Source organism: Gopherus flavomarginatus, chromosome 1, assembly GCF_025201925.1.
Source record: "Gopherus flavomarginatus isolate rGopFla2 chromosome 1, rGopFla2.mat.asm, whole genome shotgun sequence".
Taxonomy (NCBI): domain Eukaryota; kingdom Metazoa; phylum Chordata; order Testudines; family Testudinidae; genus Gopherus; species Gopherus flavomarginatus.
In genome coordinates, this window is record NC_066617.1 from 54,604,111 (window position 1) to 54,630,834 (window position 26,724).

At 38.6% G+C, this 26,724-nt stretch overlaps 2 protein-coding genes across 6 annotated transcripts in view; one reads left to right on the forward strand and one right to left on the reverse strand.

Moving 5' to 3' along the window:
• Window positions 1–26,724, forward strand: part of IMMP2L (inner mitochondrial membrane peptidase subunit 2) — an 836,308-nt gene that overhangs the window by 418,779 nt on the left and 390,805 nt on the right. The window lies entirely within an intron of this gene.
• The window catches only part of LRRN3 (leucine rich repeat neuronal 3), a 50,248-nt gene continuing 41,493 nt past the window's right edge, over window positions 17,970–26,724 (reverse strand). Inside the window, exon 2 of the mRNA XM_050936163.1 lies at window positions 17,970–24,065. Coding sequence (XP_050792120.1) covers window positions 21,578–23,704 — 2,127 coding nt within the window. The 5' untranslated portion in view covers window positions 23,705–24,065 and the 3' untranslated portion in view covers window positions 17,970–21,577. The remainder of the gene's footprint in view (window positions 24,066–26,724) is intronic.

Below are 26,724 nucleotides of genomic sequence, written 5' to 3' on the forward strand. Positions count from 1 at the left end.
ATATATACATGGTACTTTAAAAGTGCCAGTTTCACAAAGCTAAAAACAATAATGAGCCAAATCAGCTGGGAGATAGAATTTAATGAGAAAAATGTGAATGATAATAAGTCTTTAAGAACACTTTACTAGATATCCCAACAGCCACAATCCTATAATGAAGGAAGAAGACCATATTGGTTAAAAGCTGATCTGGTTTAGAAGGGAACTGAAGACAGGTATAAAAAAGTACTATATAATAAATTGAAGAAAGGGGAATTTGATAGTAATTAATATAAATTAGAAGCTGTTCCGTATTTGTGGAAAAACAGATTATGTAGTCATATCATATAACAACACTCTTTCCATACCACTGGTATCACAGGAGGGTGTTAAACATCAGATATTAAAATTAGATTTTTTTAAATCAGCAGGTCTGGATAACTTGCATTCAAGAGTTTTAAAAGAGTTCACTGAAGAACTCACTGGTCTGTTAATAGTGATTTTCAATAAGTCTTGGAATAGTGAGAAAGTTCCAGAAGACTGATAGAAAGCTAATATTGTGCCAATATGTAGAAAGGGTAAATGGGATTAATTGTGTAATTCTAGGCCTCTCAGTCTGACATCAATCTCAGTGTTGGGGTACAATTACTAAATACCAAAGCCCAAAAATCAAATCAACTCAAAATTTGTATCCAGAAGGAAAAAACAGACAAGATTTGGTCAATATACAAGTACATGGTTTTGTACAAGTATAAGGTTTTGGATTTTGTTCTAATAAAATTTCCACCTTGGCTCGCAAACTTCAGAAGATTGTTGTATGCGAGTTGGAGGGTCAGTAAATTTGGCCACGCCTGGTCTATGTTATTAGAGGATGTCAGATTAGATGGTCACAGTGGTCCCTTCTGACCGAATCTATGTATCTGTGTGGTATGATCACTGGCAACCATATTCATTGTTTTTGGTGCCTAGGAGATGGACATACCCTGGACAGATTTTCTGTCTGCTTTGTCTTCATTAGAATCTAAACATTTTTGAGGATTGCCTCTATGTTTTGTTAACGGAGAAGGCTCATGTTGCTGTCAACCAGTTTTGGTATTGAGCATCCAGGTCCACTAATGTTGAAAGATGCTTTCACCCCAAGGATTCTGGTCTCTGCAAAAGGTACTTTGGGGCTGGAAAAAGCGGAGTTGTGGTGCCTGGCTTCTCCCTTATTGAATTAGGTAGGAACATGATTTTGTTTTGTATAAACTCTGTGCAGAAGCTCAAGAATCCAACTCAACATTTCTTTGAGATTTTACCATCAGGACACATTGTCTTCCATCTGGAAAGAGAAGAGGAAGGCCAGTGCTGACAGATTCCTCTGCTCTCACACAATGCCAAGGAAGACAAGAGATATTTACATTTAAATTTGCATTCAGACCTAATCTTCCTCCAACACTTCGTCAGTGTGATGGTGCGCGGCTGGGGCTCGACCCTCCCTGGGGAGGAGGGGAGCCACACCGCCTCGCTACGTGTCGTCTGAGGGCCTCTGCCCTCGAGGTTGAGCGGTCAACAGTTTGGGCAGCTCAGACCCTGTAGACAGGACTGAACATGGGCACAGTCAAAAGGGGGCCCAGCCCTTGGTTCGGGCGGGGCACCAAACCCACAGGTACAGTAGCCCAGACCCTTGCGACTCAGGGCCAAGCAGTTAGCAGTTCAGGCAGCTCGGGCCCTGTAGACAGGACCGAGCAGTGGCACAGTCAAGGGGGGCCCAGCCCTTGGTTTGGCGGGGCACTAAACCCACAGGTACAGTAGCTCAGACCCTTGTGACTCAGGGCCAAGCAGTTATCAGTTCAGGCACTGATGGCCTCCTTAGGCCGAGGAGAGGGGGATTCTGCCACCCGGGTACGAGTGGCAGGGGGAACGCAGGCCCACCCACTCCACTGCGTTCCAGCCCGGGGCCCTAGCAGCTGTTAACGCCGTTAACGGTCAGTGGGGAATCCTGACCGAAACACACTGACATGGGTTCCGGCATACTTGCAATCTGACTGGGGCCAGCTGCCCCCGGGCTACTTCCTATCTCCCCCTCTGGTCCTACCTGATCGGGGCCATCCATCCCTGGGAAGCTTAGTAGCATGGGCTCCTCCTGGCCAGGGCTGGGAGGTAGATCTGGTAGTACCTCAGGAAAGTCCAGCCAGGCCTGGTCCGGGGGTTCCTCGGGGTAGTAGCAGGGACGGGGCAGCTCCGGCAGCTCCTCGTTGTAGCGGGCACGGGGCAGCTCCGGCAGCTCCTCGGCGTAACGGGGAAGTTCTGGCCGGTCAGGGCAATGGCCCTGGGCCTCCGCAGCTTCCCAGTCAGGAGCACCCTCTAGCAGGCCCGCTCCCGACGGCGGCAGGGCTCCAACTGAGGGCTGAGGGCCCGCTTTTATACTTCTGGGGCGCCTCCTGACCCTCTGAGGGGCGGGACTACCGCTCAGATGCCCTGCCCCTTTTGGCGTCTGATGGGGCTCGACCCTCCCTGGGGAGGAGGGGAGCCACACCACCTTGTACAGTCAGTATTAATGGAGATTGGTACAGATGATGCCTTGACATCGGCTCCTTTGCTATTGTCCTCTTTACTGAAACCTGTGAAGGCTTTGGTATAGACCCCAAAAAACATTTTCTGGGTGGTGAGAGGAACCTTTTCCAGTTATGTCTCCGTTGATTCTTTCCAGTTTGGTCAATCCCAGCAAGGATCCTTCTCCTTCTTCCCACTCTTTAAATGTCAGTACTAGTGCCATATTTAGCAGAGATTAGGACTCTTTACCGGGGAACCCTGTTTCTTTTACATAATTTTGGCTACTGGAGTCTCCTTGGACAGACCTCCTGCACCCAGCTTGTTCCTTCTTTGCTAGGTGAAGAGTTCTGGTAGTGATTTGATGGTGAATGATTCACTCTCAAGAACCTCAGCTCTCGGAGGGGGGAGGGAGCTCAGTGGTTTGAGCATTGGCTTGCTAAACCCAGGGTTGTGAGCTCAATCCTTGAGGGGGCCACTTAGGGATCTGGAGCAAAAATCTGTCTGGGTATTGATCCTGGTTTGAGCAGGGGGCTGGAGTAGGTAACATCCTGAGGTTCTATCCAACCGTGATATTCTATGATAAGAGCTACTTTGTGGGCAAAAGAGATATGTGCTCATCTTATCTACATCTCAATCTGAAGTAATTGTCATAAGCTGGGATGCCTATAATGATCAGAATGCTATTTAGGTTTGGTTCCATATCTGTGTGAAGCTGAGACCTAGTTATCTGGAACTTGCAACACTTAAGATTAGATTAAGAGCTGTCCAATTATTGGCAGACAACCACATGGTGAAGTATTGCACTAAATTCCAAGAAAGAGCCAATTCTTGCCAGCTACACCAAGAGGCTGAGTTGCAGTGAGTGAAGCACACCCTTTCTGGCATTTGGAGGTAAAGACAAGGGGTCAGTCAGGTTCAGCTCAGAAATTGTGCAGAAGGATCAGATTGTAAATTTAACTGCAAGTGCTTGGCAGAAGTTAGACCACCCATTGATATTAGGGAATGTTCAGCCAGATCTCAGGCAGCCAATACAGCTTGCTTTTGCTATGACTTCGTAAATGAATATGGAAGGCTGCCTCCTAGAATTGTAAGTACAATTTTACATAGAATTACTTTCTTAATTTAGGTTCCAGATCTGATGCACAGTTCAAGAGAACAGTCAAGAGAACTTTTAAATAATATTCAGACCCACATCTTATATTGTTAGAGGGGACAATAATGTCTTGTTAATCTCACAGCTGGCAGTTCTTGAAGAGGAAAACACAGTTACTTACCAGAATAACTCTAGTTCTTCAAGATAATTGTCCGTATGGATCCGTGTTTTCTGTTAGCCTTTTCGTTACTTTTTTTGCGTCTTCTTTGAGAGATTCCTGAATTAATGGAACGTTCTAAATGGTAGTTGGGGTACTATTCCCATCTATACCCTCAACAAGAAGGAAGAGAGTGTGTGGACACTGCTTGCTAAGAGCTTCTGAATTTTCATGCTAACAAGGCACACTTCTTAATAGTGTGAATCTTTGTGGACAGTCATCTCAAAGAGCTATAATTGTTATGAGAAGTAATGCCTATCTTTTGGACATCAATCCCAAACTTCCTTTCACAGCTGAGGTAGGATATATGGCTTTCTGATTCCCAGAAGCATAAAGGCTGTTTGGAGCACAGCATGAAATTATCAACATGAATGAAGAACAATAGCTACTTTAGGTAAGGCAGATGGAGTTGTTTTCCACTATCACAAACTGTAATGTTGGAAAGATCATCAGATATTTTAAGACCTAGTAAAGCCCATCTGACCTAAACTGCCTGACCTTTTCAGCTTTACCTGACTCCCACATTACTGTCACTATTTTTGTTGGAATTTCATTGTGTTATAAGTTTATGCTTTGCTTCCTTATATGCTGCTTTTTCTCAGTCACTGATTTTAACATTTCATCCAAGTGTTTCTTTTAAGGATTGCAGAACTCATTAAGAGGTTTACACTTTTGCTATTCAAATAAAATGTCTTTGTTTTTTGTTTTGTTTTGTTTTTTTGGGCGGGGGGAGGGAGTGCCACGAAAGGGAAATATGGAATTTGAATGATAATTTATTTACTGAGTCAGACTAGCATCTGTCCTAACTGGCAGCATGGGGGATGATGTGTCAGTGCTGGCAATAATGCTACTGGGAGATAAGCTAGGGAGCAGAAGGGATGTTGGAAGGTAGAGCAATTGAGCAGCTGCATCAAGGCAATACTGTCTGCAAGTAGAGGACTGTGAAATAATAAGAACTGGGAGAGAGAAGGCCTGAACAAGTGAGAATAAGAGATTTGCAAAAGTGCTTATTAGCAAGGAATGAGAACTGTTCAGTTGCAAGTCAAGACCCAAGAGGATCTTGGAGGGATCCAACAACTAATTCAGCAGATTTGAGGGATTTCAATTTCTATTTGTTTTGTTAAGGTTTTGTAGCCTAATAACTGGGGTCCCCTTCCCCATCTGGAAGGAGAGTCCCAACTATTGGGTTGTTTCCATAGACCACATTATTAAAATGAACATTAGAGCAGTTCAAACTTTTCTGGTAAGACATTTTTCCATCAGAAACTGTTGTTTCAGAGGAACCTGTTCTCATCAAGAAAATTTTGTTTTGAAAAATAAATCAAAATGAACCTTATCAGAATGAAATATTTCAATTTTTTTCATTTCAAGACAGCTTTTTGTTTTGATATTATATTAATTCATGTGCCTACATTGTAGCAAAACAAAAACTGCAAAATAACATGACAAATGAAGATGGAAGATATTTGTTTCTAATGTCTAAAGGAATCCCATTGTCACATGGCAAATTTGAAATTCCATTTATCTCAGAACTACTTGCTTGTATATTCTCCTGTATCAAACTGGGCTTCACCCAGAAGTAGACTCTACTTGCCATTCTGCTTAGTGCAAAAGAAGTTTGATCAATAACAAGAAAACCAAAATTAAAGTGCCACAACAATCAACTTGGGGAAAACTGAAATCTGGGGACTAAATTTTCATCCTAACTAGCATCAGACAATAAGCAGCACAAAAATTCATGGCTACTAGGCCTGAGTTCCATTGAATGTAAAATAACATTTAAAAAAAAACAGTCTCATAAAACAAATCTTTCTGTCTTTGTAATGGTAGTTTTTTCTTAATTTCATCCTATGATACTTTTTGGTTTAATATTTTAATACCAACTTGTCCATTAACAATATATATATATACACACACACACACACACCCCCCTCTACCCTGATGTAATGCAGAAAAGTTCTGACACACTACTCTGAGTAGCGTGATAAGGGTGCCGGGGCTGAGGGGTTTGATAAGGGACAGAGGGTCTCAGGGGCAGTCAAGTGCTCCCCCCCAGGGTCTGGAGTGTAGGAATTGTGGGAGGGCATTTTGGGGGCCCTACAGTCCCAAAGTGGCCTGGGGGGGGGCCAGGAGCAGCCCACTCTGCTTCCCTCGCCATGTCGCTCAGGGGAGGGGGCAAGGGATCACCCCTGCACTCACCAGCAGCGGTGGAAGCGGAGCAGCCCCACCTCAGCCAGCTCCCAGCTGCAGCACTCACCTTCCCACCACTGGTCCTTTCCCTAGCCGCATAGCTGGGGCCAGGAAAGCGGAGCGGACTGGGGCTGGGCTGCTCTGCTTCCGCCCTTGAGTGCCTGTCAGGGGACGGAGCGGTCAGGGAACAAGGAAGCAAGTTTGGTATAATGCAGTCTTACTTATAACGTGGTGAGATTTTTTTTGTCTCCCAAGGACTGCATTATATCATGGTAGAGGTGTGTCTGTATATATATATATATAGAGAGAGAGAGAGACACATACCTATCTCATAGAGCTGGAAGTGACCTTGAAAGGTCATCGAGTCCAGCCCACTGCCTTCACTAGGGGGACCACATACTGATTTTGCCCCAGATGGCCCCCTCAAGGGCTGAACTCACAACCCTGGGTTTAGTAGGCCAGTGCTTAAACCACTGAGCTATCCCTCTCCCTTAAAGTGGCAGAGAATCTTTTGGCCATAAAGACTCTTCAGATTTTAGCTCCTGTGTCTCAAAGCCTTTTTGTTTCATTTTGGTTCTCTGATTTCCTTCACTTCAGCCATTACTGTGATTTGTGTATTAGGTTCAGTGGCTCTATTGATGTTCTTCAGTGTTCATATTAATGTCATTTATAGTTATTCACCTGCCTAATCTGTCATCCACTAAGGCAAATTAACCCCTTGTGTTTAGTACCCTCCCACCTAATGAGCCATCTCCAACACTGCAGCAACATCCCCTAGTTAAAGAAACAATCTTCACTGATCATAAATAAGGGAGCAGATGACAAAACATTTGAACCAAGTGGGTAACGAATATAAATATATATTTACTCTCTTTCTCTCACTGTCACACACATTCTCTCTCAACATGGGGAAAATCCTCCACAAGATTATGTTTAATTTTATGTTTATATTTTTAATGTATTTTTGTATTATTTTAAATTTCTGTTATGATTTAGATTATATCGATTACCAGTTAGAATTCCAATTACCAATTTCAATAACAATTTATTTTATTTTTATTAAGGTATAAAATAAAATAATTATTAAATTCTAAATTAATAAAAAAAAATTAAATTAAACAAAGTTGACATTGAAACAAAATGCATCGATTGACGTAAAATTAATTTTTGATTTGTTCATTTTTGGAAATTTTCTTTCACGGAAAACTTTGAAATATTGACTTTTCATTCTGTTATGGAATGAAAATATTTCTCATAATGTTGGAAAGGAACAGAAATTCCAAGTTTTGATTACCTCTAATGAACAAAATTATTAGTATAAAAGAAGCTTACAAGAAGTGGACGATTGGACAAATGGCCACGGAGGAGTATAAAAATATTGCTCAGGCATGCAGGAGTGAAATCAGGAAGGCCAAAACATACTTGGAGTTGCAGCTAGCAAAGGATGTTAAGAGTAACAAGAAGGGTAAGGTAAGTGTGGGCCCCCCTTACTGAATTGAGGAGGCAACGTAGTGGCAGAGGATGTGGAAAAAGCTAATGTACTCAATGCTTTTTTTGCCTCTGTCTTCACAAAGAAGGTCAGCTCCCAGACTGCTGCACTAGGCAGCACAATATGGGGAGGAGGTGACCAGCCCTCTGTGGAGAAAGAAGTGGTTCAGGACTATTTAGAAAAGTTGGATGAGCACGAGTCCATGGAGCTGGATGCACTGCATCCGAGGGTGCTAAAGGAGTTGGCGGATGTGATTGCAGAGCCATTGGCCATTATCTTTGAAAACTCATGGTGATCGGGAGAGGTCCTGGATGACTGGAAAAAGGCTAATGTACTGCCCATCTTTAAAAAAGGGAAGGAGGAGGATCTGCGGAACTACAGGCCAGTCAGCCTCACCTCAGTCCCTGGAAAAATCATGGAGCAGGTACTCAAGGAATCAGTTCTGAAGCACTCAGAGGAGAGGAAAGTGATAAGGAACAGTCAGCATGGATTCACCAAGGGCAAGTCATGCCTGACTAACCCAATTGCCTTCTATGATTAGATAACTGGCTCTGTGGATGAGGGGAAAGTAGTGGATGTGTTATTCCTTGACTTTAGCAAAGCTTTTGACATGGTATCCCACAGTATTCTTGCCAGCAAGTTAAAGAAATATGGGCTGGATGAATGGACTGTTAGAAGGATAGAAAGCTGGCTAGATCATTGGCTCAATGGGTAGTAATCAATGGCTTCATGTCTAGTTGGCTGCTGGTATCAAGCGGAGTGCTCCAAGGGTTGGTCCTAGGGTTGGTTTTGTTCAATATCTTCATTAATGATCTGGAGGATGGCGTGAACTGCACCCTCAGCAAGTTCGCAGATTACAATAAGCTGGGGGGAGAGGTAGATACGCCGGAGGGTAGGGATAGGGTCCAGAGTGACCTTAACAAATTGGAGGATTGAGCCAAAAGAAACCTGATGAGGTTCAACAAAGACAATTGCAGAGTCCTGCACTTAGGACGGAAGAATCCTGTTCACCACTGCAGGCTGGCTAATCAGCAGTTCTGCAGAAAAGGACCTGGGGATTACAGTGGATGAGAAGCTGGATATGAGTCAGCAGTGTGCCCTTGTTGCCAAGAAGGCTAACCGTATATTGGGCTGCATTAGTAGGAGCATTGCCAGCAGACTGAAGGAAGTGATTATTCCCCTCTATTCGGCAATGGTGAAGCCACATCTGGAGTATTGTATCCAATTTTGGGCCCCCCACTACAGAAAGATGTGGATAAATTGGAGAGAGTCCGGCGGAGGGCAACAAAAATGATAAGGGGACTGGGACGCATGACTTACGAGGATAGGCTGAGGGAACTGGGTTTGTTTAGTCTGCAGAAGAGAAAAGTGAGGGGGGATTTGATAGCAGCCTTTGGAACCCTCGCTTCAGGTAGTTAAAGAGGATGGAGCTTGGCAGTTCTCAGAGGTGGCAGATGACTGAACAGGGAGCAATAGTCTCAAGTTGCAGTGCGTGAGTCCTATGTTGGATATTAGGAAACATTATTTCTCTAGGAGGGTGATGAAGCACAGAAATGGGTTACCTAGGGAGGTGATGGAATCTCCATCCTTAGAGGTTTTTAAGACCAGACTTGACAAAGCCCTGGCTGGGATGATTTAGTTGGTGGTGGTCCTGCTCTGAGGAGGAGTTTGGATTACATGACCTCGTGAGGTCTCTTCCAACCCTTATCTTCTGTGATTCTAAGGTACCAGAGTTTGACATTAATTCTGTTTATTTGTGCAAGTTAATTTTAAGGGTTAATGTATGTTTGTTAGATTTCATGTGAACAAATCACTAAAGCCTTGATCCTTCAGAAACACATGCTTAAGTTACACACATGCTTCACTTTATGCATAGGAATAGTAAAATCGACTTCATTGTGACTGTTGGCACACATATAGTTAAGTATGTGTGTAAGTGTTTGCAGGATCAGACCTTACAAATATATTACTTAAAAAAATGTGCAGCTGTTAGAGAATACATGATGAAAGGAAGGAAGAGGAGGCCAGGCAGCATCATGGAGAATGCATGCATATTGCATAGGGGACTTAAGGTCAGCAGGGTTTATCCATGGATCCTCAGGCCCAATGTAATTAGCAGACTTACTTTCTTGATGGGGCTTCATACACCTTCCCTGTTGAGTGGAGAACTGAGATCCATTTAAACTCTAGATTTTTTAAAAAGAATATTCCCTTCCAGGGATTTCTCTGCACAAGGGGAGAATATAGTCTTAAATAATATCCTTGATTCTGAAGGTTTAAATCAGACCTTTAAAGTTTTTGGTAGATTAAGTGCATTATTCATTTATTATAGGTAAATTAAATTATATCTTCAGGATTATTTTTGATAGTTAAATTTGCTTTTTCTTATTTTTCTTACATAGCGAGAGTCACAGAATTGGAAGAATTTTATGACACATGAAAGCACACGTTATTTCTAGATATTGAAAGAATGAATGATGTAGTATTTCCTTTGTGTAATAAAGGCAGGCAGCCCTCTGTATTAAACTATCTTCTGTATGAATTACAGCAGGCAGAGGCAGAGTGTATACTAGACAGAAGGCAATATGTTGAAAGAAATCCAGAACCTTTTGTTTTTTGTTTGTTTATTAAAAACCGTTACCTTCTTCTGCATGTGCACAATAGACTAAAGGGGGAGAAATATTTAGTGAAAGGAACCTGTTCATTCAGGAATAATTAATATTTGTATACTAGATTATAATATGTGTTTATGATATCAAAACGTAAACAAACACATGAGAAATATTTCCAAAATGCTTTTAAAAAATCTTGGAGGTGTGACAATTCAAGCTAAACTTCGCTGATTCTCATAAGAACATAAGAATGGCCATACTGAGTTAGACCAAAGGTCCATCTAGCCCAGTATCCTGCCTTCGGACAGTGGCCAATGCCAGGTGCCCCAGAGGGAATGAAAAGAACAGGTAATCATCAAGTGATCTATTCCCTATCACCCATTCCCAGCTTCTGGGAATTTGAAGCAGCTCAGATTGTTTGACTATATTATTGAAGCTCTCAAAACGATCTACACCCATTTCCAATCAACTCAAGATAAATTTAGAGATGTTGAAAAATTAGTGAGGGTGAAGGAGAATGGAAATAAAACTGCTTTTGACACTGCACCTTCATCACTCAGAAAAATGAGATTGTAATTTAATCTCTCTCTAGATCGCAGCATATTTTCCTGTTATTTTCAGTTTCATGACTCTATTAAGCATGATTGCATTTGCGCTGTCTGAGATTGGGAAGAAATATGGCATAAAAATAAACTTGGAGAAAAAAATCTGTTCTGCTACTATAAATGTGCATGAAGTATTTTTTCACTGGCTGTGGAAAATAGTGATAGTAGTTTATTGTAGACAAATTTTTCTGTAGCACAAACAAGGGAACACAATATGGCAGACTGTATGACAAGACTGATAGAAGAGGGTGTGCTTTAACTCTACCCTAAATAATAAAATATTTCCAAAAGGATTTTTTTACTGCCAATTAAACACACAGTTATGTGGTGTAACTGCCTAAAAACTATTGGATGATTGCTTTAAAGATTTACTGAGAAAATTATGCTCTTATACTACCACCACCACCCCACCAAGTAGATGATGTGGAATAAGGGCTTGTGTAGCTTTATACACGCACCTGCAATAGTAGGTCTGTAGACATCTCAGTGTGAGGTAGAACTCCCATTGTTGTCAACAGTTAGGAATTTGAAGATTAGAGCCAGCATGTAGATCCCTGCCCAATAAAGTATGTAAGTATGTGTGCTGTGTTAAGCATGTGAATAGTCCCACAGATGTAAGTGAGATTATCCATGTGCTTAGCATTATGACCATGTGTAAGTGCTTTGCCGGATTTTCTTTAGTGAAACAGGCTTTTTCATTTTCTATTTTCCATGGAAGCAAGACTGAGCTTGTTAAATATATTTTTGTGTAACTAGGAGTAAAAGAAAAGTCCATTGTCACCATTTTTCAGTTTTGCTCAGGTTCTGATTGCTCTGACAAATGCTCATAATAATTACATGGGAGGCAGTGGGCAAAAGCTGTATCACTGCCGGCTTTTTCATAGCAGAAGTTTGCTAGTGCTTTCCATTATTCTAAAAACACAGCCCAGATTTGTGATCATTTGGGAGCCATCTCTGTAGTTTTTCTTTCTTCAGATCAATCTTTTTCTTTTTTCTGGAGATTGGAAAGCTTTTTGCTATAACAATTACAGTTTTGTATCCCTCTGTGAAAGTGGTGTAATCAAGTAGATGAAATTGCATTACTTTTGTTCGCAGTTTTTCCTCTTTATTTATCAAAAGTGGCTTTTGAAAGACATTGCCTTAACCAGGTAGAAACCCATTTTTGTTTTCAGAAAATGTTGTGGTTTTAGCAATGAAATACTGTTTTATAGCAATGAGGCTTTTTGTACTCGGTGTACTGCCCGATGGTCAATCAGCCACTGTAAGGTCAGTTTCCTTTAATCACTGGCAAGTATCACTACTACTGTTTGCCATATAGATATGCATTTTTAAATTTGCTTTGTCTTTGTTCTAATGATATTTTGCATTATGCACTTCCTGGTGATAGCGTGAGAATTTTTCTCATGAACAGAATTTAATCACATACATTTTATTTACTCTTTTCACACTGTTTTCTAGAGTTAGAGAATAAGACATCACTCAATGAAGTTAATGCCAGAAAAATTTCAACCAAATAAAAAAACTTCATTTAGTCAGTCTGTGGAAAGAACCACGGCATTTAGTCAGTCTGTGGAATATGCAGAAGGTTTTAGTGTCAAATATTGCAACTGGGTAATTTTAAAATAAAAATAACTTTGTAGACATGCAAGCTAAGATAAGAATAATCGAATTTATTGCTTCAGGGCACCATCTGATTGCAGGAATCAGTTGGTCAGATGCATTGTGGGATTTTTGTCTTCCTCTGAGGCATTGAACCAATGCCAAAGGAAGGCCACTGGGCTTGATATGGCAAAATCCATTTCCTATATCCTTCTGCAGAAAGCATAAGAGCAATAGAAATATTGGTCATTAAACTAGATTAATTTAGACTTAATGTTCCTCATTGCAGGAGCAGCCTTATTTTGTTTGTCAATAAATTGCCATGAACACCTATAGCACTATAAGTAATAATTATGAATGACAGCATAAAACAATGCATTCAGACTTCTCTTGAGTAAATAGATGTGACTATGTTTTAGAGAGATTTCTTTGTATTGCTTCCAAAAAATTACATTTCAATCTTTAGTGGTGGTGGCTGTTGTTAAACATTTTATTGAAACCATTGCCACTGCAGCTGAGTGCCTCACAAATATTAGTAGACTAAGGTTCACAGCCTCCCTGTGTGGTAGGAAAGTATAATTGTCGTATAATAATGCCCCATTTTACTGATGGGTAAACATAGATTTCCCTACTATCAATCCCGTGTCTTACCTCCAAAGAGTTTCATCCACTCTCAGGATGCAGGCTGGTTGTCAAGGATGCTTTCTTTATAGCATTTGCAGCAGAGCAATATGTTTTGCATACTAGAGGATATAATGAAATAGTTCATTGATGATACTAATAATATTTTCACATGGTGAGTAAAGGATAGGTTCCCAGAGGGGAACTAGAGCTTTGAAATTGGGCATATATTCATATATATTGTATTATTCTATAAAGCAATTTTCTTTTAACTAGAAGAGTTTCAGTCATACTGTAACAGGGCACTGAACAACATTAAAAAGACAAACATTTAAAACCCCTTCTTAAAGGGAAAGCAGGCTGTGCAGTGTGGGGAAAAGAGAGGGGAAGCTATTAAGAGGAAGGAGCAGGAAATGTTGTTTATTATTATTATTATTATTACATAGTGCTTAGGAGCCCTAGTTTTGGTCAGGACCTCATTGTGCTAGGTGCTGTACAAACACAGAACAAATGACAACCTTTGCCCCAAAGAGATTATACTCTAAGTATAAGACAAGAGACAACAGATGGCTATAAACCAACAGGGAGTTACGAGGAAGCAATGAGATTATATCAGCATGATAGGCTGTGATCTCAGCACATGTTTATCCTAGCCATTGTCAAGTTATTGAGTGTTTTTGTTGGCATAATGGGAAAAGAAAGTTTTAAGCAGGGATTTGAAGGCGGATAATCCATTAGTTTTGCAGGTGTTTATGGGGAAACCCTCCCATGCATAAGAGGCATCATGGAAGAACACAAAGGTCTTGTTTGAAAACTTAACAAGTGGGCAGTGCAGGCTGGCATCATTGGCTGATTGGAGGTGGGAGTCAACCTTTCAGTACTGAATGAGAGATGTTAGGTAGGGTCAGACCTTGACAGTGAAGACAAGTAGCTTAGAATATGGCAGAGAAGAAGGAGTCAGTGGAGGGATGTAATGAGAAACATGACATCGTCAAAGTGATGAATGGGACAATGGTCTTTGCAGATCATGACCAGAGCTTTGGCTGCACCCCACTTCCTCCCCTTTTTATTCACTCTAATTTAAGGTTTCATGTGCCAGTAATACATTTTAAAGTGTTTCTATGTGTCTATAATATATAACTAAACTATTGTTGTATGTAAAGTAAACAAGGTTTTTAAAATATTTAAGAAGCTTCATTTAAAATTAAATTAAAATGCAGAGCCCCCTGGACCAGTGGCCAGGACCTGGGCAGTGTGAGTGCCACTGAAAATCAGCTTGCATGCTGCCTTTGGCACGCGTGCCATAGGTTGCCTACCCCTGGCTTACTCCCTCCCTGGAACAGCAAGGAAACTGGGAGGGAGATTAAGATTCTCAGTCTTGCTCCCAAGCTGCTCTAGGGGCAGTAGAACAGACAGATCATATTGTCACACTCTAGTCCTTAACTAACTGTTGGCCCACTCTGGCTTATCAAATTAATAGTTATCTACTTTTTAAAATGTAAAAATGTTAAAAACCCTATTCTTAGTCAGAGTAATCTGAGAGACCAGAAAATCATGTCTTGGGAAACAGAAGTGTATTTTCCCATCCACTGACTCACTCTTTTATTAATAAAGAGCATTTACAATTTTTGAGTAATGGAAAAATATGTTGTTAAGAATGACTTAAACATATATTTGGGTGTCATTGTCATCAGTCTGTTGGGTGCATTTTTATCTAATCCAGGGCTTTTGTGTAATAATTGGAGTTATATTTTGGCTGCATTGATAGTTACCTAAACTAAAATATATATGAGATGTTTACTAGCATTAAGCAGTGTTTGCCCAAATGTATGCCAGAGTTCTGATGTGAAATGCAGCTACCAGGGAGTAGAGTTTTAACCTTATCTCAACAGAACACACTATTAATCAACATAGTAATATTAGCCCAACAGAAAGAACTCAGGTATTATAGGTGTTCTATTGAAAAATGGCATCAACAAGACTTTTCAGTCTTATGTCTTTGATAATGCCATTTCTGATAGCTTAAAACCAGCTACTGCCTTAACATCTTCTGTGGTTGCTACCACATTCCCAAGTGAGGTTTACTCTACTGGTACTGAAGATATTCAAATATGAAGATAAGGAAAATCAATTTCAAAACCTACTCAGCTTCTGTATTTACTAGCTTGAAACTACAATAAACAGTGGCTTTAATGCATTGGATTCCTGAATAACTATTTAAAAAAAGAAGCAAAGTTGTGTAACATAATACCATTTCCCATCTTTGAAAAAATGCAGTATAACTGTGCAGTGGTTTGTGCTTACAGTGTACAGAATAAATGTGCTAGTTAGAGCAAGATTAGGTAGAAAATAAGACAAGAAGACTTTGAAGAATCGAAACCATAATGTAGTATTAAAATGTAGATAATTCTTGGGAAAGTTCTGAATTTGTGTCATTAACTATGAAGTTTCTGGTCACACAATGTAGACCTATCCTAAAGACACAATTTACTCAGTAGTTTGCTGGTCCATGTCACTTATTCTGCCTTTTCTTTTGCTGTGGCAATTTGAAAGCTATGCATTCCCAAGTACTATCTCAGTCACTCCTTGTGCACTGAGGAACTCAGGAATATGATTTCATGAAACTCAGAAAAGTCATGAACTGGAGCGGTTTAGAGCATATTACGCAAAATCCTTGGGTAAATATGAAGTAAGGCATTCATCATGATGTAACAACCACCATTGTAGAGTTAAGATTGCCACTGAATTTCCACAGTAAATCTGATTGTGACCCCCTTCACCTAAAATCCACAAACAAAGAAATACTGGCCTGAAAATTGGTGGATTATATCTGAAGTTAAATTAATCTGGAGGCTCTTGAAATAAGACACCTTAAATAGAGGTGTACACCAGAGTCCAAAACATTCTCAAATTTTATTTGCCACCTGCAGAAGAAGCCGGGAGGAAGTGGGCGGAGATGAACAAAAAGGAAGTAGATGGAAGTAGATAAATCTAATATACTGGATTCACTTCATGAAGATCTGATAGATGTGACCAAAGATTAGAATTGACTAAACTTTAAGGGCTACACAATACGGATAAGGATTTATTAGTAAGATTTTAAATAGTAACATCAGACTGGACTGTAATTTCAGATGAGTTTAAAATAACACAAATTAGCGCTGAACAGCTAAGCTTTCATTTAATAAAAGGCAGGCGGGAGGGAGCTTAGAAGCTTCCCAAGACTTTCAGGGAGACAAGAGGGTTTGGTTGAGCATTGGAAATCCTTTGAGGCATGTGGGTCTGGGGAAGGACCCCCATCAATTTCCATGGAGGACAGCACAAGACTTCCACCAGCCGCTCCAGTTTGTTTGGGGATCTTGACAAGCTTCCTAATGCCAGCCAGGTTGAAGGGTTGGTAATGGCACAATGAGCTCCTTCAGGATATTCTGTGGCTCGTACACTTACTCACATGTAGCTGTATTTCTGTACATATCCTTTGTGCCTGCAAATCTTATGAAGGAGGCATTTGTTAAATAGCCTGCACACACCTACGAATAACATTTTCCTGTTCCCCTCAGTCCGAGGTTAGAAATATTTTTTAAAAATTAGGAAATAGCCAGCCAAAAACTTTTGCTTTTGAGTTGAGGTTTCAGGTGATTTTAAGCATATACTATCTCATGAGCATTTGAGTTAAAAACAACCATTTGTTGTGTGTTTGTATAACTCCTAGCACAATGGAGTCCTGGTTCATGACTAGGATTTTTAGGCTCTCTGGTAATACAAATAATTAATCATATTAATACTGATAGAATGAAGGAATTTAAAAATAAAGCTTTCACTACTTAAACAAGACGACTCTCACTCAACCAGCCACAACTTTAACTGCACCATTTGACTTAGAGCAACCTAGTAGTAGCCTAAAGAGGAAAAAGTTATATAGGAGTTTTTTAAAGTTAATCTTATAAAAATCTGCCCAATGCAACCATATGTAAGTGAACATTTGAAGAGAGAAGGCAATGAATGGAGGCCAATGACTATATGATTTATAATGGCACCATCGGGATCTCTTTAATGAATGCCTTTTCAAGATTTTTTGTTAATTTAGTTCTTAAAGGAGTCAACTGCAAGTGTGGTGTAAATAATTTCTTGGCTAGTTTATACTTGTGTGTGGTGGCATGCACGCACACACTCATTATGGTTTGGAAATTGATTGAAGAATGACCTCCAAATATTATGCCTTTTTGCTTTAGTGGTGTTAACTTGTGCATTTGTATTGTGTTAGCTTTGGCAGCTCAGCTCACTTGTGTTGTGTCTGCTGGAATAGAGGAAAGTTGTGGTTGCTCTTTGAGTGAGAGTCCATAACTTGTCTGAGAAGTATAAATGTAATTTTTAATTGCCTTGCTTACTAATTTTTCTTTTTTAATTCAGACATTCATGAAAGCTAATGAATTTACACTTAAAGCACAGATATATACCATAATACCATTTTGTCAAAATTGTTAGTGGAGAATGTACTATTGTTTATAATGTGGTTATGGGCTCACTGGGCACCTGCTATGTACTACATATCTATGCACTGAGCTGGAATCTTTTTAAAGTATGGGGAGTGCATCTGCTGGAGTGAAAGCCTGATCTATTGAAGTCAGTGGCGATCTTGGGATGTGAGATTGGGTGCATCGGAGGAGATATGGGTTTAAGTGCAATTCTTCATGTCAAAATGAGGCGCTTATCGACATGCCCCACCTGTTTGGTCTTACTCCTGTTTCTGAGTAGAAGTAACTTGATGGCTGTGCAGTAGTGCTCTTTTTAAGGTGTGGTTTGCCTTAGATCCCTGTTATGCTCATCATGTTTCATCTTGTGCTTATATGCACAGCTGTGTGCCTGTACTGTGCAGTTACATGCACAGCTGTGTGCCTGTACTGTGCAGTTACCATGCACAGCTGTTTGCCTGTACTGTGCAGAATCTAGAATTGACAAGTGAGGAGACTAATTTATGGCAATGTTTGAGTTTATTCTTTAATTGTTTAAACAAAGTGACAGTGTGGTTTTTGCACATCCTTAGTTATGGGGTTGTAACATTTTCATTCTGAGCCCAGCCTTTTTTTGTTTCATTGCTCTTGAGTAGTTAATGCATATATCTCTGTCACCATCTTAACACAGAACTAATCAAAGAAATATGATCTGAGAAAAAATGTAGCCTCTGCAATAAAAACCTGAAACAAACTTCCAGTGAGTAAATACAAACATTAAGATCAGATAAAAGTTTTTAAATGATTCCATCTGCAAAAGATTTTCCCATTTAATGTCTATGGTAAACAGAATTTCATCAAAGAAATGTGACTCTACTTACTCACTTTCCTGTCAGTTTCAGGAAAATCTCAGACTAAAGCAAATTTGCACTCTGATGGAATCCTACAAAACTATAATGACATTGAAATGTATGATACCTGTGTAAAGGAATATAGTTATTATCCTTAGTGTCTAAATCAACCAGTCTCATTTGTTTCCTACTAGTAAACCCTAAAAGTTACACTCAAAAGCTGGGGTTCTTTAAACTTTTCATTCTGCAGATCAAATCACAAGAGAGAGATCTTTCATGGGACATCCCTGCTCCCAACCCCTCCTTCCTGTTACTTGGTTCTCAAAACATTTAATTCTACAGACCACCACAAAGAATTCCTCAGGTCTCTTGTGGTCCATAGATCCCAACTTTAGAATCACAGATCTAATGGACAAATCTCATAGTCTTTATGCAGGTAATACTTACATTCAGGTGAATGGATATATGCTTATTTAAGGATAGGAGTGCCTTGCCCTATTTAAAAATAACACTTAACTATCACGTAACACTTTTTGTTGGTAGACATCAAAGTGCTTTTCAGTGGAAGGTAAAGTTCATTAGAACTGGGGAAAATGAGATGTGGAGTGGTGAAGTGACTTGCTTAGAGTCACCTCGGAGGTGACTGGCAGAGCCACTTTATTGTAATGAATTTCTCCTCACAAGAGACATGGAATATTTTCCATCTGAACAGCAAGCAACAGAGTTATCAATCTCTAATTTAAATGTTTAAGTATATTTTCATATAAAATGATTGATGTGCTTTTGACCAACATTTATGTATTATATATATGTCAGATATCAGGGATATAGGAGAGAATGAATGCCCTCCTAGCTAGCCAAACAAACATTTTCTTCACTAATAGAAAGTCAAGACTAGATTTTTAAATAAATAGCATGATGACTTGGTATGAACAGCTGTATTTATTCAGCTGAAACAAAAAAATTTTTTTTCATTTCCATTACCATTTAGTGTTCATTTAGTGTGCTATTTCATACCATTGTGCTGACTTACTGTTGCTTGAAACAAATGAGATTCTCACCTCTGAGCTATATCAGTAACAGGTTCTAAATGTAGCTAGATTCCAAAGATTAACATACAAGATACATGAGCAAGCTCTTGCTGACCTATACAGTACTTGCATTGTAATAGGTCATATTTCAGCTCCTGTGTTTTTGATAAATAGCTTGGCTCTAAAAGCTCTGTCCAAGGTTCTGAAATCTCTTATGATATATGAGCATGTCTAGCTGATAAATTCTGATGCCAGACTGTGTGTGATAGTGATTCATCACGTTTGTAAAATTTGTGTTCAGCAAAACAGATTGAATTTATAAAGATCCAAATCTGGGATCTTTTAAAATTAGTACTGGCATGTTCTCCTTTCTAGTTTTAAACATCTTTCTGAAAATAACCTGCACATGGTCAGAAACAACTAGGATTTAATCAGAAAGTGTCAATTTTAACTTGAAAGCAAGTTATTCATTAGTAATATATCAAATGAGATGATTTTCTGTATTAGGAATGCTTACAGGCCAATGGCATTATGCAGCAGGCCATGAAGTGGAAATGTTAAATATCTGTTTGCAAGTGGACACACACAAAAATGAACGTGAAAGCACTGGAGAATTTCAAAGTTAGGGTTCTGACCTACACAAATGCTGCCAACAATTCCAGAGAAATGTTTGAGTTCAGAAATGAGTTCAGAAAGATAAAATCTGTTAAAGTATTTGATTACAATACTTTAAAAATATTAAAGCATAGTAAAAACCAAAATGCTTTTTGTCCTATTTTTTGTTTCATATGCAAGATACTTACATGTTGTTTTAATAATTTTTAATTCTCTAAATGTACTCTTTTCATTCCCTAAATGGAAACTCCATTTTTCCTTCTTACTTCTCTGCATTTGTATACACAACCACTAACTGGAATAAGGTAGCAATTTTGCTGATTGCTTCTTCATCTGTCTTCTACCACCTGGAGGCCAACATTCCTTTAGCATGTCATACTTCAGTTTTGGACTACTTTTTCCACTGAATCCAGGAATAGTCAGATTTACTCCAACAGAATTCGGATGTAAATTTAAGTCAGCAACAGTGTCCATTTGCTGTTTTAAGGCCCAGCCTTACTCTTAATGAATACAAGGGGAATTTTGCAATTAAAGTCATTGTGAGTGGGATCAAGCATTCATTTTATTTCAGTGTATGTCATTCAGTTATTTGCATGTCACATCTTCAAAGATGGAGAGATTAATAAACCCTTTATTGGTGATGGTTGCTGTTGTATCAGAACAGAATTCTGATCCCGCAGAGAGATCCTTAATGTCAACAAGATTGCTAAGTTCTGTTAAAAATTGTGTGTCTGTGTACCAAGCAACATAAACTTTAGACACTATTAATCATTAAATTGGCCTTTTTATTGCAGCCAAAGTATTGGATTTACATTATTTGTGTCTAATAATTAAATCCAATCTTCAGACACCAAGTAAAAAAATAAATCTCATTCGCTGATAGCAGTAGGTCCCTGTTTTTTTCTCCTTGAGGATAAAGAGGGGTGTCTGTGTGTCTGTGTGTGTTTTAATGACCAACAGGTAAATACATATAGTTATTACTTCTTAACCATATGGATAACTACTTTATATTAGTATTTATTGTGTTATTTATTTCAGTTATACAGCCTAAAAAACAGCAAAAATTTCCTATGCAGTCAAAGCTGCATTTCAGCTGGAAAATATATAAAGAGATTTATAGAGAGATTTTATAAGACATTAAAATGAATTTGTTTATTGTCAAAGAGGAGCCCACAGACGGATTCTCTTTTTTTAAGAAACAAGCCAAAAACTCTTTTGATTTTAATCAAAAATGTATTTTTCCTCATAAAAAATGTTTCACATACTGTGTCTACTCTACAGAATTTGTCCATTTCATTACACCACGTGTCAATTCTAGTTTATCTGGTCATTGCAAAAACACGCTGCTAGTGTGTGTAATACAGCACAGGAGGAGGTATTGCTCAGTTCTACTATTACTTAATTAAAAAAAAAACAGAAAATGTTCTTGGCTACTTGCACTGTATTCCAGACTGAAAAGTCACATAGAAGTTCTAAAAAATGGAGTAATTGTATTTGGTTGGCACAATACCCTTAGAAGTCAGTTAGTTAAAAATTCTTTTTATGCTGAATCAGTACATATTCCCATTTGTCAACACCAGCAGCAATGCCCAGACTTCTGAGTTCTAAAGATTAATACTTTTTTTTGCCTTTTTATTTAGCACAACTGCAGTCTTGTACTTTTCCAACATTGGTGTTTACACTGGTGTTTCATGACATATTCATTGGTACTCCTATCACGGTTGCTTTTACTTCCAGTGATGTGCTTTTCTCTTTGCCAGTGTCCCAAAGACTGATTAGAGGAGGATAAAGCTCATTGAGTGAAAAGGATTGTTTCTTCAGGTAATTCCTTAAATAGCTGTGTCCTGCACCGCAGTTAATTTCTTGTGAGATGCAACTGTAGAGATATACCACACAGATGACTCCCAAGAGAACTCCAAGGCAGGCAAGGAATTCTATTATGTTGGTCTTTTCATAATTTTTCACTGCAAGGTCCAATCCTTTTGTGGTGACATTGACACATTGTTTTTTATTCTGCTGGTAGATGGTGGGAATGTCTATACAAATTTCATATTCAGTTGATGGATTTAGATGAGTAAGATTATATACCTTTATATCAGATGGAATTCGAACACTCTGTGCAGCCTGAGAGTTCTTGGTCTTCTGAAATGCAGTCCATCTAATGCTGGATTTCAGAATTTTAGAACTTGCTTTCCAAGACACCAAAATAGAATTAGATTGCACTTCTTTTATTTTAATATTCAAAGATCTATTGCTGTCCTGGGGGAAGGAACCATCCACTTTAATCATAACTGATTTTAAATCTGCTCCAACTAGGTTAGTTGCTATGCATGTATATAGTCCACTTTCTTTTTGTGTAACATTACTTATGTCTAATGTTCCTTCAGAATGGACATAGTATTTATCAATAACTGTATTAGGCAAAAGTTTGTGACCTGATGGTGTTATCCAGTATATTTCAGGTTCTGGTTCTGCTGTTGCTCTGCAGTGTAAGGAAACATAGCTGCCAGTTTCTAAATCCAGAGTTGAGGGAAAACTTTCAGGCGCTATCATTGGGAGGCAGATTTCCATCATTTCCCTAAAGTGTACCTGCCTCACATTCTGGCCTTGAAATTCTGGAGGATCCACACAAAATAATGAATCTGGCTCCATGAATCGAATGTTGGTTTTATTCATGTTAATCCAGCGGATGACACAATCACATCTGATTGGATTGCTGTGTATACTGATTTCCTTGAGGTTAGGTAAAGAGTCTATTGTATTACGGTACAGGGCACTAAGTGCATTACTATTGAGCATGAGTGATTCTAGCTTGGGAAGTTTATAGAAAGCGTTTGGATGGATGTATGATAATCTGGGGTTATTGGTAGCTTCTATTTTTCTTAAATCTGGCAAATTGTCAACAGCAAGACTATCTATAGAAATTAGTTCAGGCATGTTATTAATTCCCAATTCTTTCAGGTGCAGCATATTGCTAAAATCTCCTCTTCGTATTCTGTTAATAGGATTCTTATTTAGATCCAAAAATTTGAGATTTGTAACTTTTTGAAGAGCAACATGGGGCACTTTAACAAATCTATTGTCATAAAATGAGATGCTTTCTAAATTGTCAAGGCCAACCAAAGCATTATCAGGTATTTGAGTGAGATTTATGCCTGCTAAAACCAGGCTGCGCAGATTGATAAGAGGCTTAAAGTTCATTTCCTCGATTTTGATGATCGGATTTTCTCCAATCATGAGAATCTCCAGGTTAGGCATAGCTTCAAACCACTTACTGTTGATCATCTGTAGGCTATTTGAATTGAGATGAAGTCTAAGAAGATTATCAAGGCCTATAAAAGCTCCTGATGCAATTGTGGAAAGCAAGTTGTGATTAATGTAGAGTTCTTGTAAATTGTTCAGTCCAGACAGACATTCTTCAGGCAGCTCAGTAAGTTTGTTTTCCTCCAGGTACACGGAAAGAAGCTGTGGCATCTTTCGAAGGTTAACACTGATCACTGAGGATAAATTGTTTTGAGATAAATCAAGACCAGTAAGGTTCACTGGGAAGTCTACTGAGTGTTCAATTTTTGCAATGTTGTTTGTCTGTAGCAGTAGAACCTGTGTGTCAGCAGGCAGTCTTGTTGGGAAATTAACAAGGCCTAAATCATTACAGTCCACTGTTGGAGCTTCCATATATGTGGATCTTGGGGTAAACCAAGGTCTGATCTCACAGGTACATGACTGAGGGCAGTCTACCTTTTTATCTACAGCTTGTACAAATGCAGTGATAGCTAGGCCAAGTAGAAAATGAATTTTGAGTGGCATGTCCTTCATTTTAGCTCAAGTCTTAAGAAAAGTAATAGGCCCTTAAGGATACCACAGATGCTGTTTTCAACTTCAGTAAGAGCTGGTCACTTGATAAAACAAATACTTGCATTTGTCAAATGATGAATGCCAAAGAAGCACAAAGATTTTCTTCCTGAAAATAAGTGATAACTTCGTAACAACCTTGTCCAATGATAACAGGCATGTTGTGGAAATGAAGGTCACTGTCTCCTTGATGCCATAAAACTGATAAGATTTGTGATGATGAAGCATGTATAGATGGTCATAGATGATCAAGCAATTCATTTATTTACTAGTATTAACTTCAGATCCCATGATTGATTATTGTTCACAGGAATGACAGGATGATCTAAAATATAAGAAGAGGAAATAATTAATTAGAAAAAACTGTAAGGCTATAAAATAATTTAGCCGTCTCTCTATAATATTAATTATTGCAGGTAAGAAAAGAAAATGGCTGTGGTTTCTGAAGTATTGCAGTGGCATCTAGTCAGCATAAATAAAGTTAATATAGTAATATAGCAAGCTGAAGATCCAAAGAATAATAAACAAAATATATCACTAAGGTTTTTCCACATATTTCAGGCTACTTTAGAATATTTTTCTTTCCTACTGTTATCACTAAAAGCAGACTCTGCTATATTGGCTTTGAAAACTTAACCACTGAGCTAATTCTTGCAGAGTATGAATTTTTACTCTTTGAAGACAGAGTTTATATATATATAAAGAACATAATGTACATGTAATCAAGGAAAAAGGAACAGTTGCATTAATATACACCCAAAATGAGTGCATCCTGAGACATGCCCATGAGATATTTATACAGTAACATACAAAATTGATAATCCCCAGGTTTTGTCTTTTCCTAATTCCTTTTATAGCTGCTATTCTGGGAGCAAGCTTGAATTTTTAAAGATATCATTGGAGTGGAAAGTGTTTGTCATATTGGAAATTCAATCTGATTACCGCCCATCTTATTTTTGCTTGAAAAATCTTACATTGCATTAGGATAACAAAGGGAAAGTGCCTTTATTGCAGTCAGGGGAAAAAAATCACACTTAGCTGGTAATGCTGGTAATGGTGAGCTCCACCATTAAGGTGCCAAGTGTCCGCAGTCCTCACTGACTTCAGTGGGTACTGAGAGCTCTCACCACCTTCTGAAATGTGCTTATCATCTTGTAGAATCATACTTTAAAATATTTCCTGTCTGCAGATGTATGGTAGCTCTTTCCCTCTTAAAGAAACTGCTTTGAGCACATTCAAAACTTTATTGTGAGAAATTTTTGATGTCTTTATGCATGAAATGGGACACACTACTGCATTTATTTTAAAACAGCAGACTCTGTACCAAAGCTCACCATACAGTGTGTGTCTGTGGAATCAACCATACTTTATACATTTATTTCTCATGTTGCCTTTTACTTCTAGTATTAAAATTCACAGTGGCATAGTTTACAAAAACTAAGGTAAGGTCAATGCTTCATTGATATTGATAAATGCATTTTGAAATGTCACTGGTATGGACAGATGGAAACACTACATACTTGGCAAAAGGTTCCTGTCTTCAGAGATGTAAAGCATATACAATCTGAACTAGCATCTGATTTGGCTGTTTTCCCGCCATTTGCTGGCACTAAGTCCTTATCTATAAAACTGACTTACACATTACAGATACTAGTATGTGTTCTGCTAGTGATAAAAGCTATCTCAAATTAAAATTGCTGAAGTAAGCAAGAGAGGCATATTGCAGTTTCTCCATCCTTTCCTTTTTCTGCTTTAGAAGGAATGCCTATTAATCTGGTGTCCAATCCACTTGCTTAAGATCTAAGTTAATACCTATATTATCCTTGTTTTAAAATATTTGCCTTTTGTTTCTTATTTGCATCTTATCCATTCAATACTGTATATAATTTTAGTTGCTTGCATTAACAAATATATGTGATTTGGGTGTTTTTTTGTGGTACAATAGTGGCTCTTAAAAAGTTGTCAGTTTTGTTTAAGATAAATAGATAAGGTTGCTTTAGTCTCTTCAGCATCCTCTTTAACTTCCTCACACTTACTCCAGCAAATACCTTGATTACTGTAAATACCATGGTTAAGAGCTACCATACATCTGCAGACAGGATATATTTTAAAGTATGATTCTACAAGATGATAAGCACATTGCAAATAATTAATTATCTAAAACATTTGACAAGTATTTGAGATCTGCTCTTTCAATACATGTAAAGCTTTTTCATCACTTAACTTTACCATATAACTATATTAATAAAATGAACAGAAAATGTGTGAGCTAAACATACAGAAATCTGTCTGCTGCTTTGTAGTTTTATAATACATGTTACAGCAATGGTTCAGATCATCCTGAAATGCAAAGAAACACTAGTACAAAATAAAATAATCAAAATATAATCTGTTCCTTCATTTCTTGAATTGAGGTAAACGTCAGATTTACAAAGAAATAAATATATGCCTGGTCAGTTAGTTCTTGTAACTATGGGCTTATCTAGATGGAGAGTTAGCATGTGAAAAGCTGGGTAGTTAAATATACAGTGCACCAGCATGCCACAAACTAAGTCTCCATGTGCACCCTGCTACTGCGCACTGCCTAGGCAAATCCTCACATTAGTAATTTGTAGTGTGGAAGCATAATGGAATAAAGTCTCATTCTGTGGGCAAGTTAGTGACAGAAAGATAAAGGAGATATCATTTGATTCATAAAAATCTACAGAATTATAATTTCAATTGTTTGACCCTCTGGGATTCCAGTAATTTCTGGCTGGATGCTGACATCTTAACCAGTGCCTCATTACAACTCTTTTGTTATAATAAACAAAGTTGATAATCAGTACCACTGAACTGCTGTTGCTGCTTTTCCCCCCCCGCCCCCAATGATGGCAAACCAACTTGAAGCACTCCTTCCATTTACCTGTAACATTAAAAAAATAATAAAGTACCATATTCTAAGCATTAGCTGATAACACACTGTCAGTTGAGGGCACAGTTTA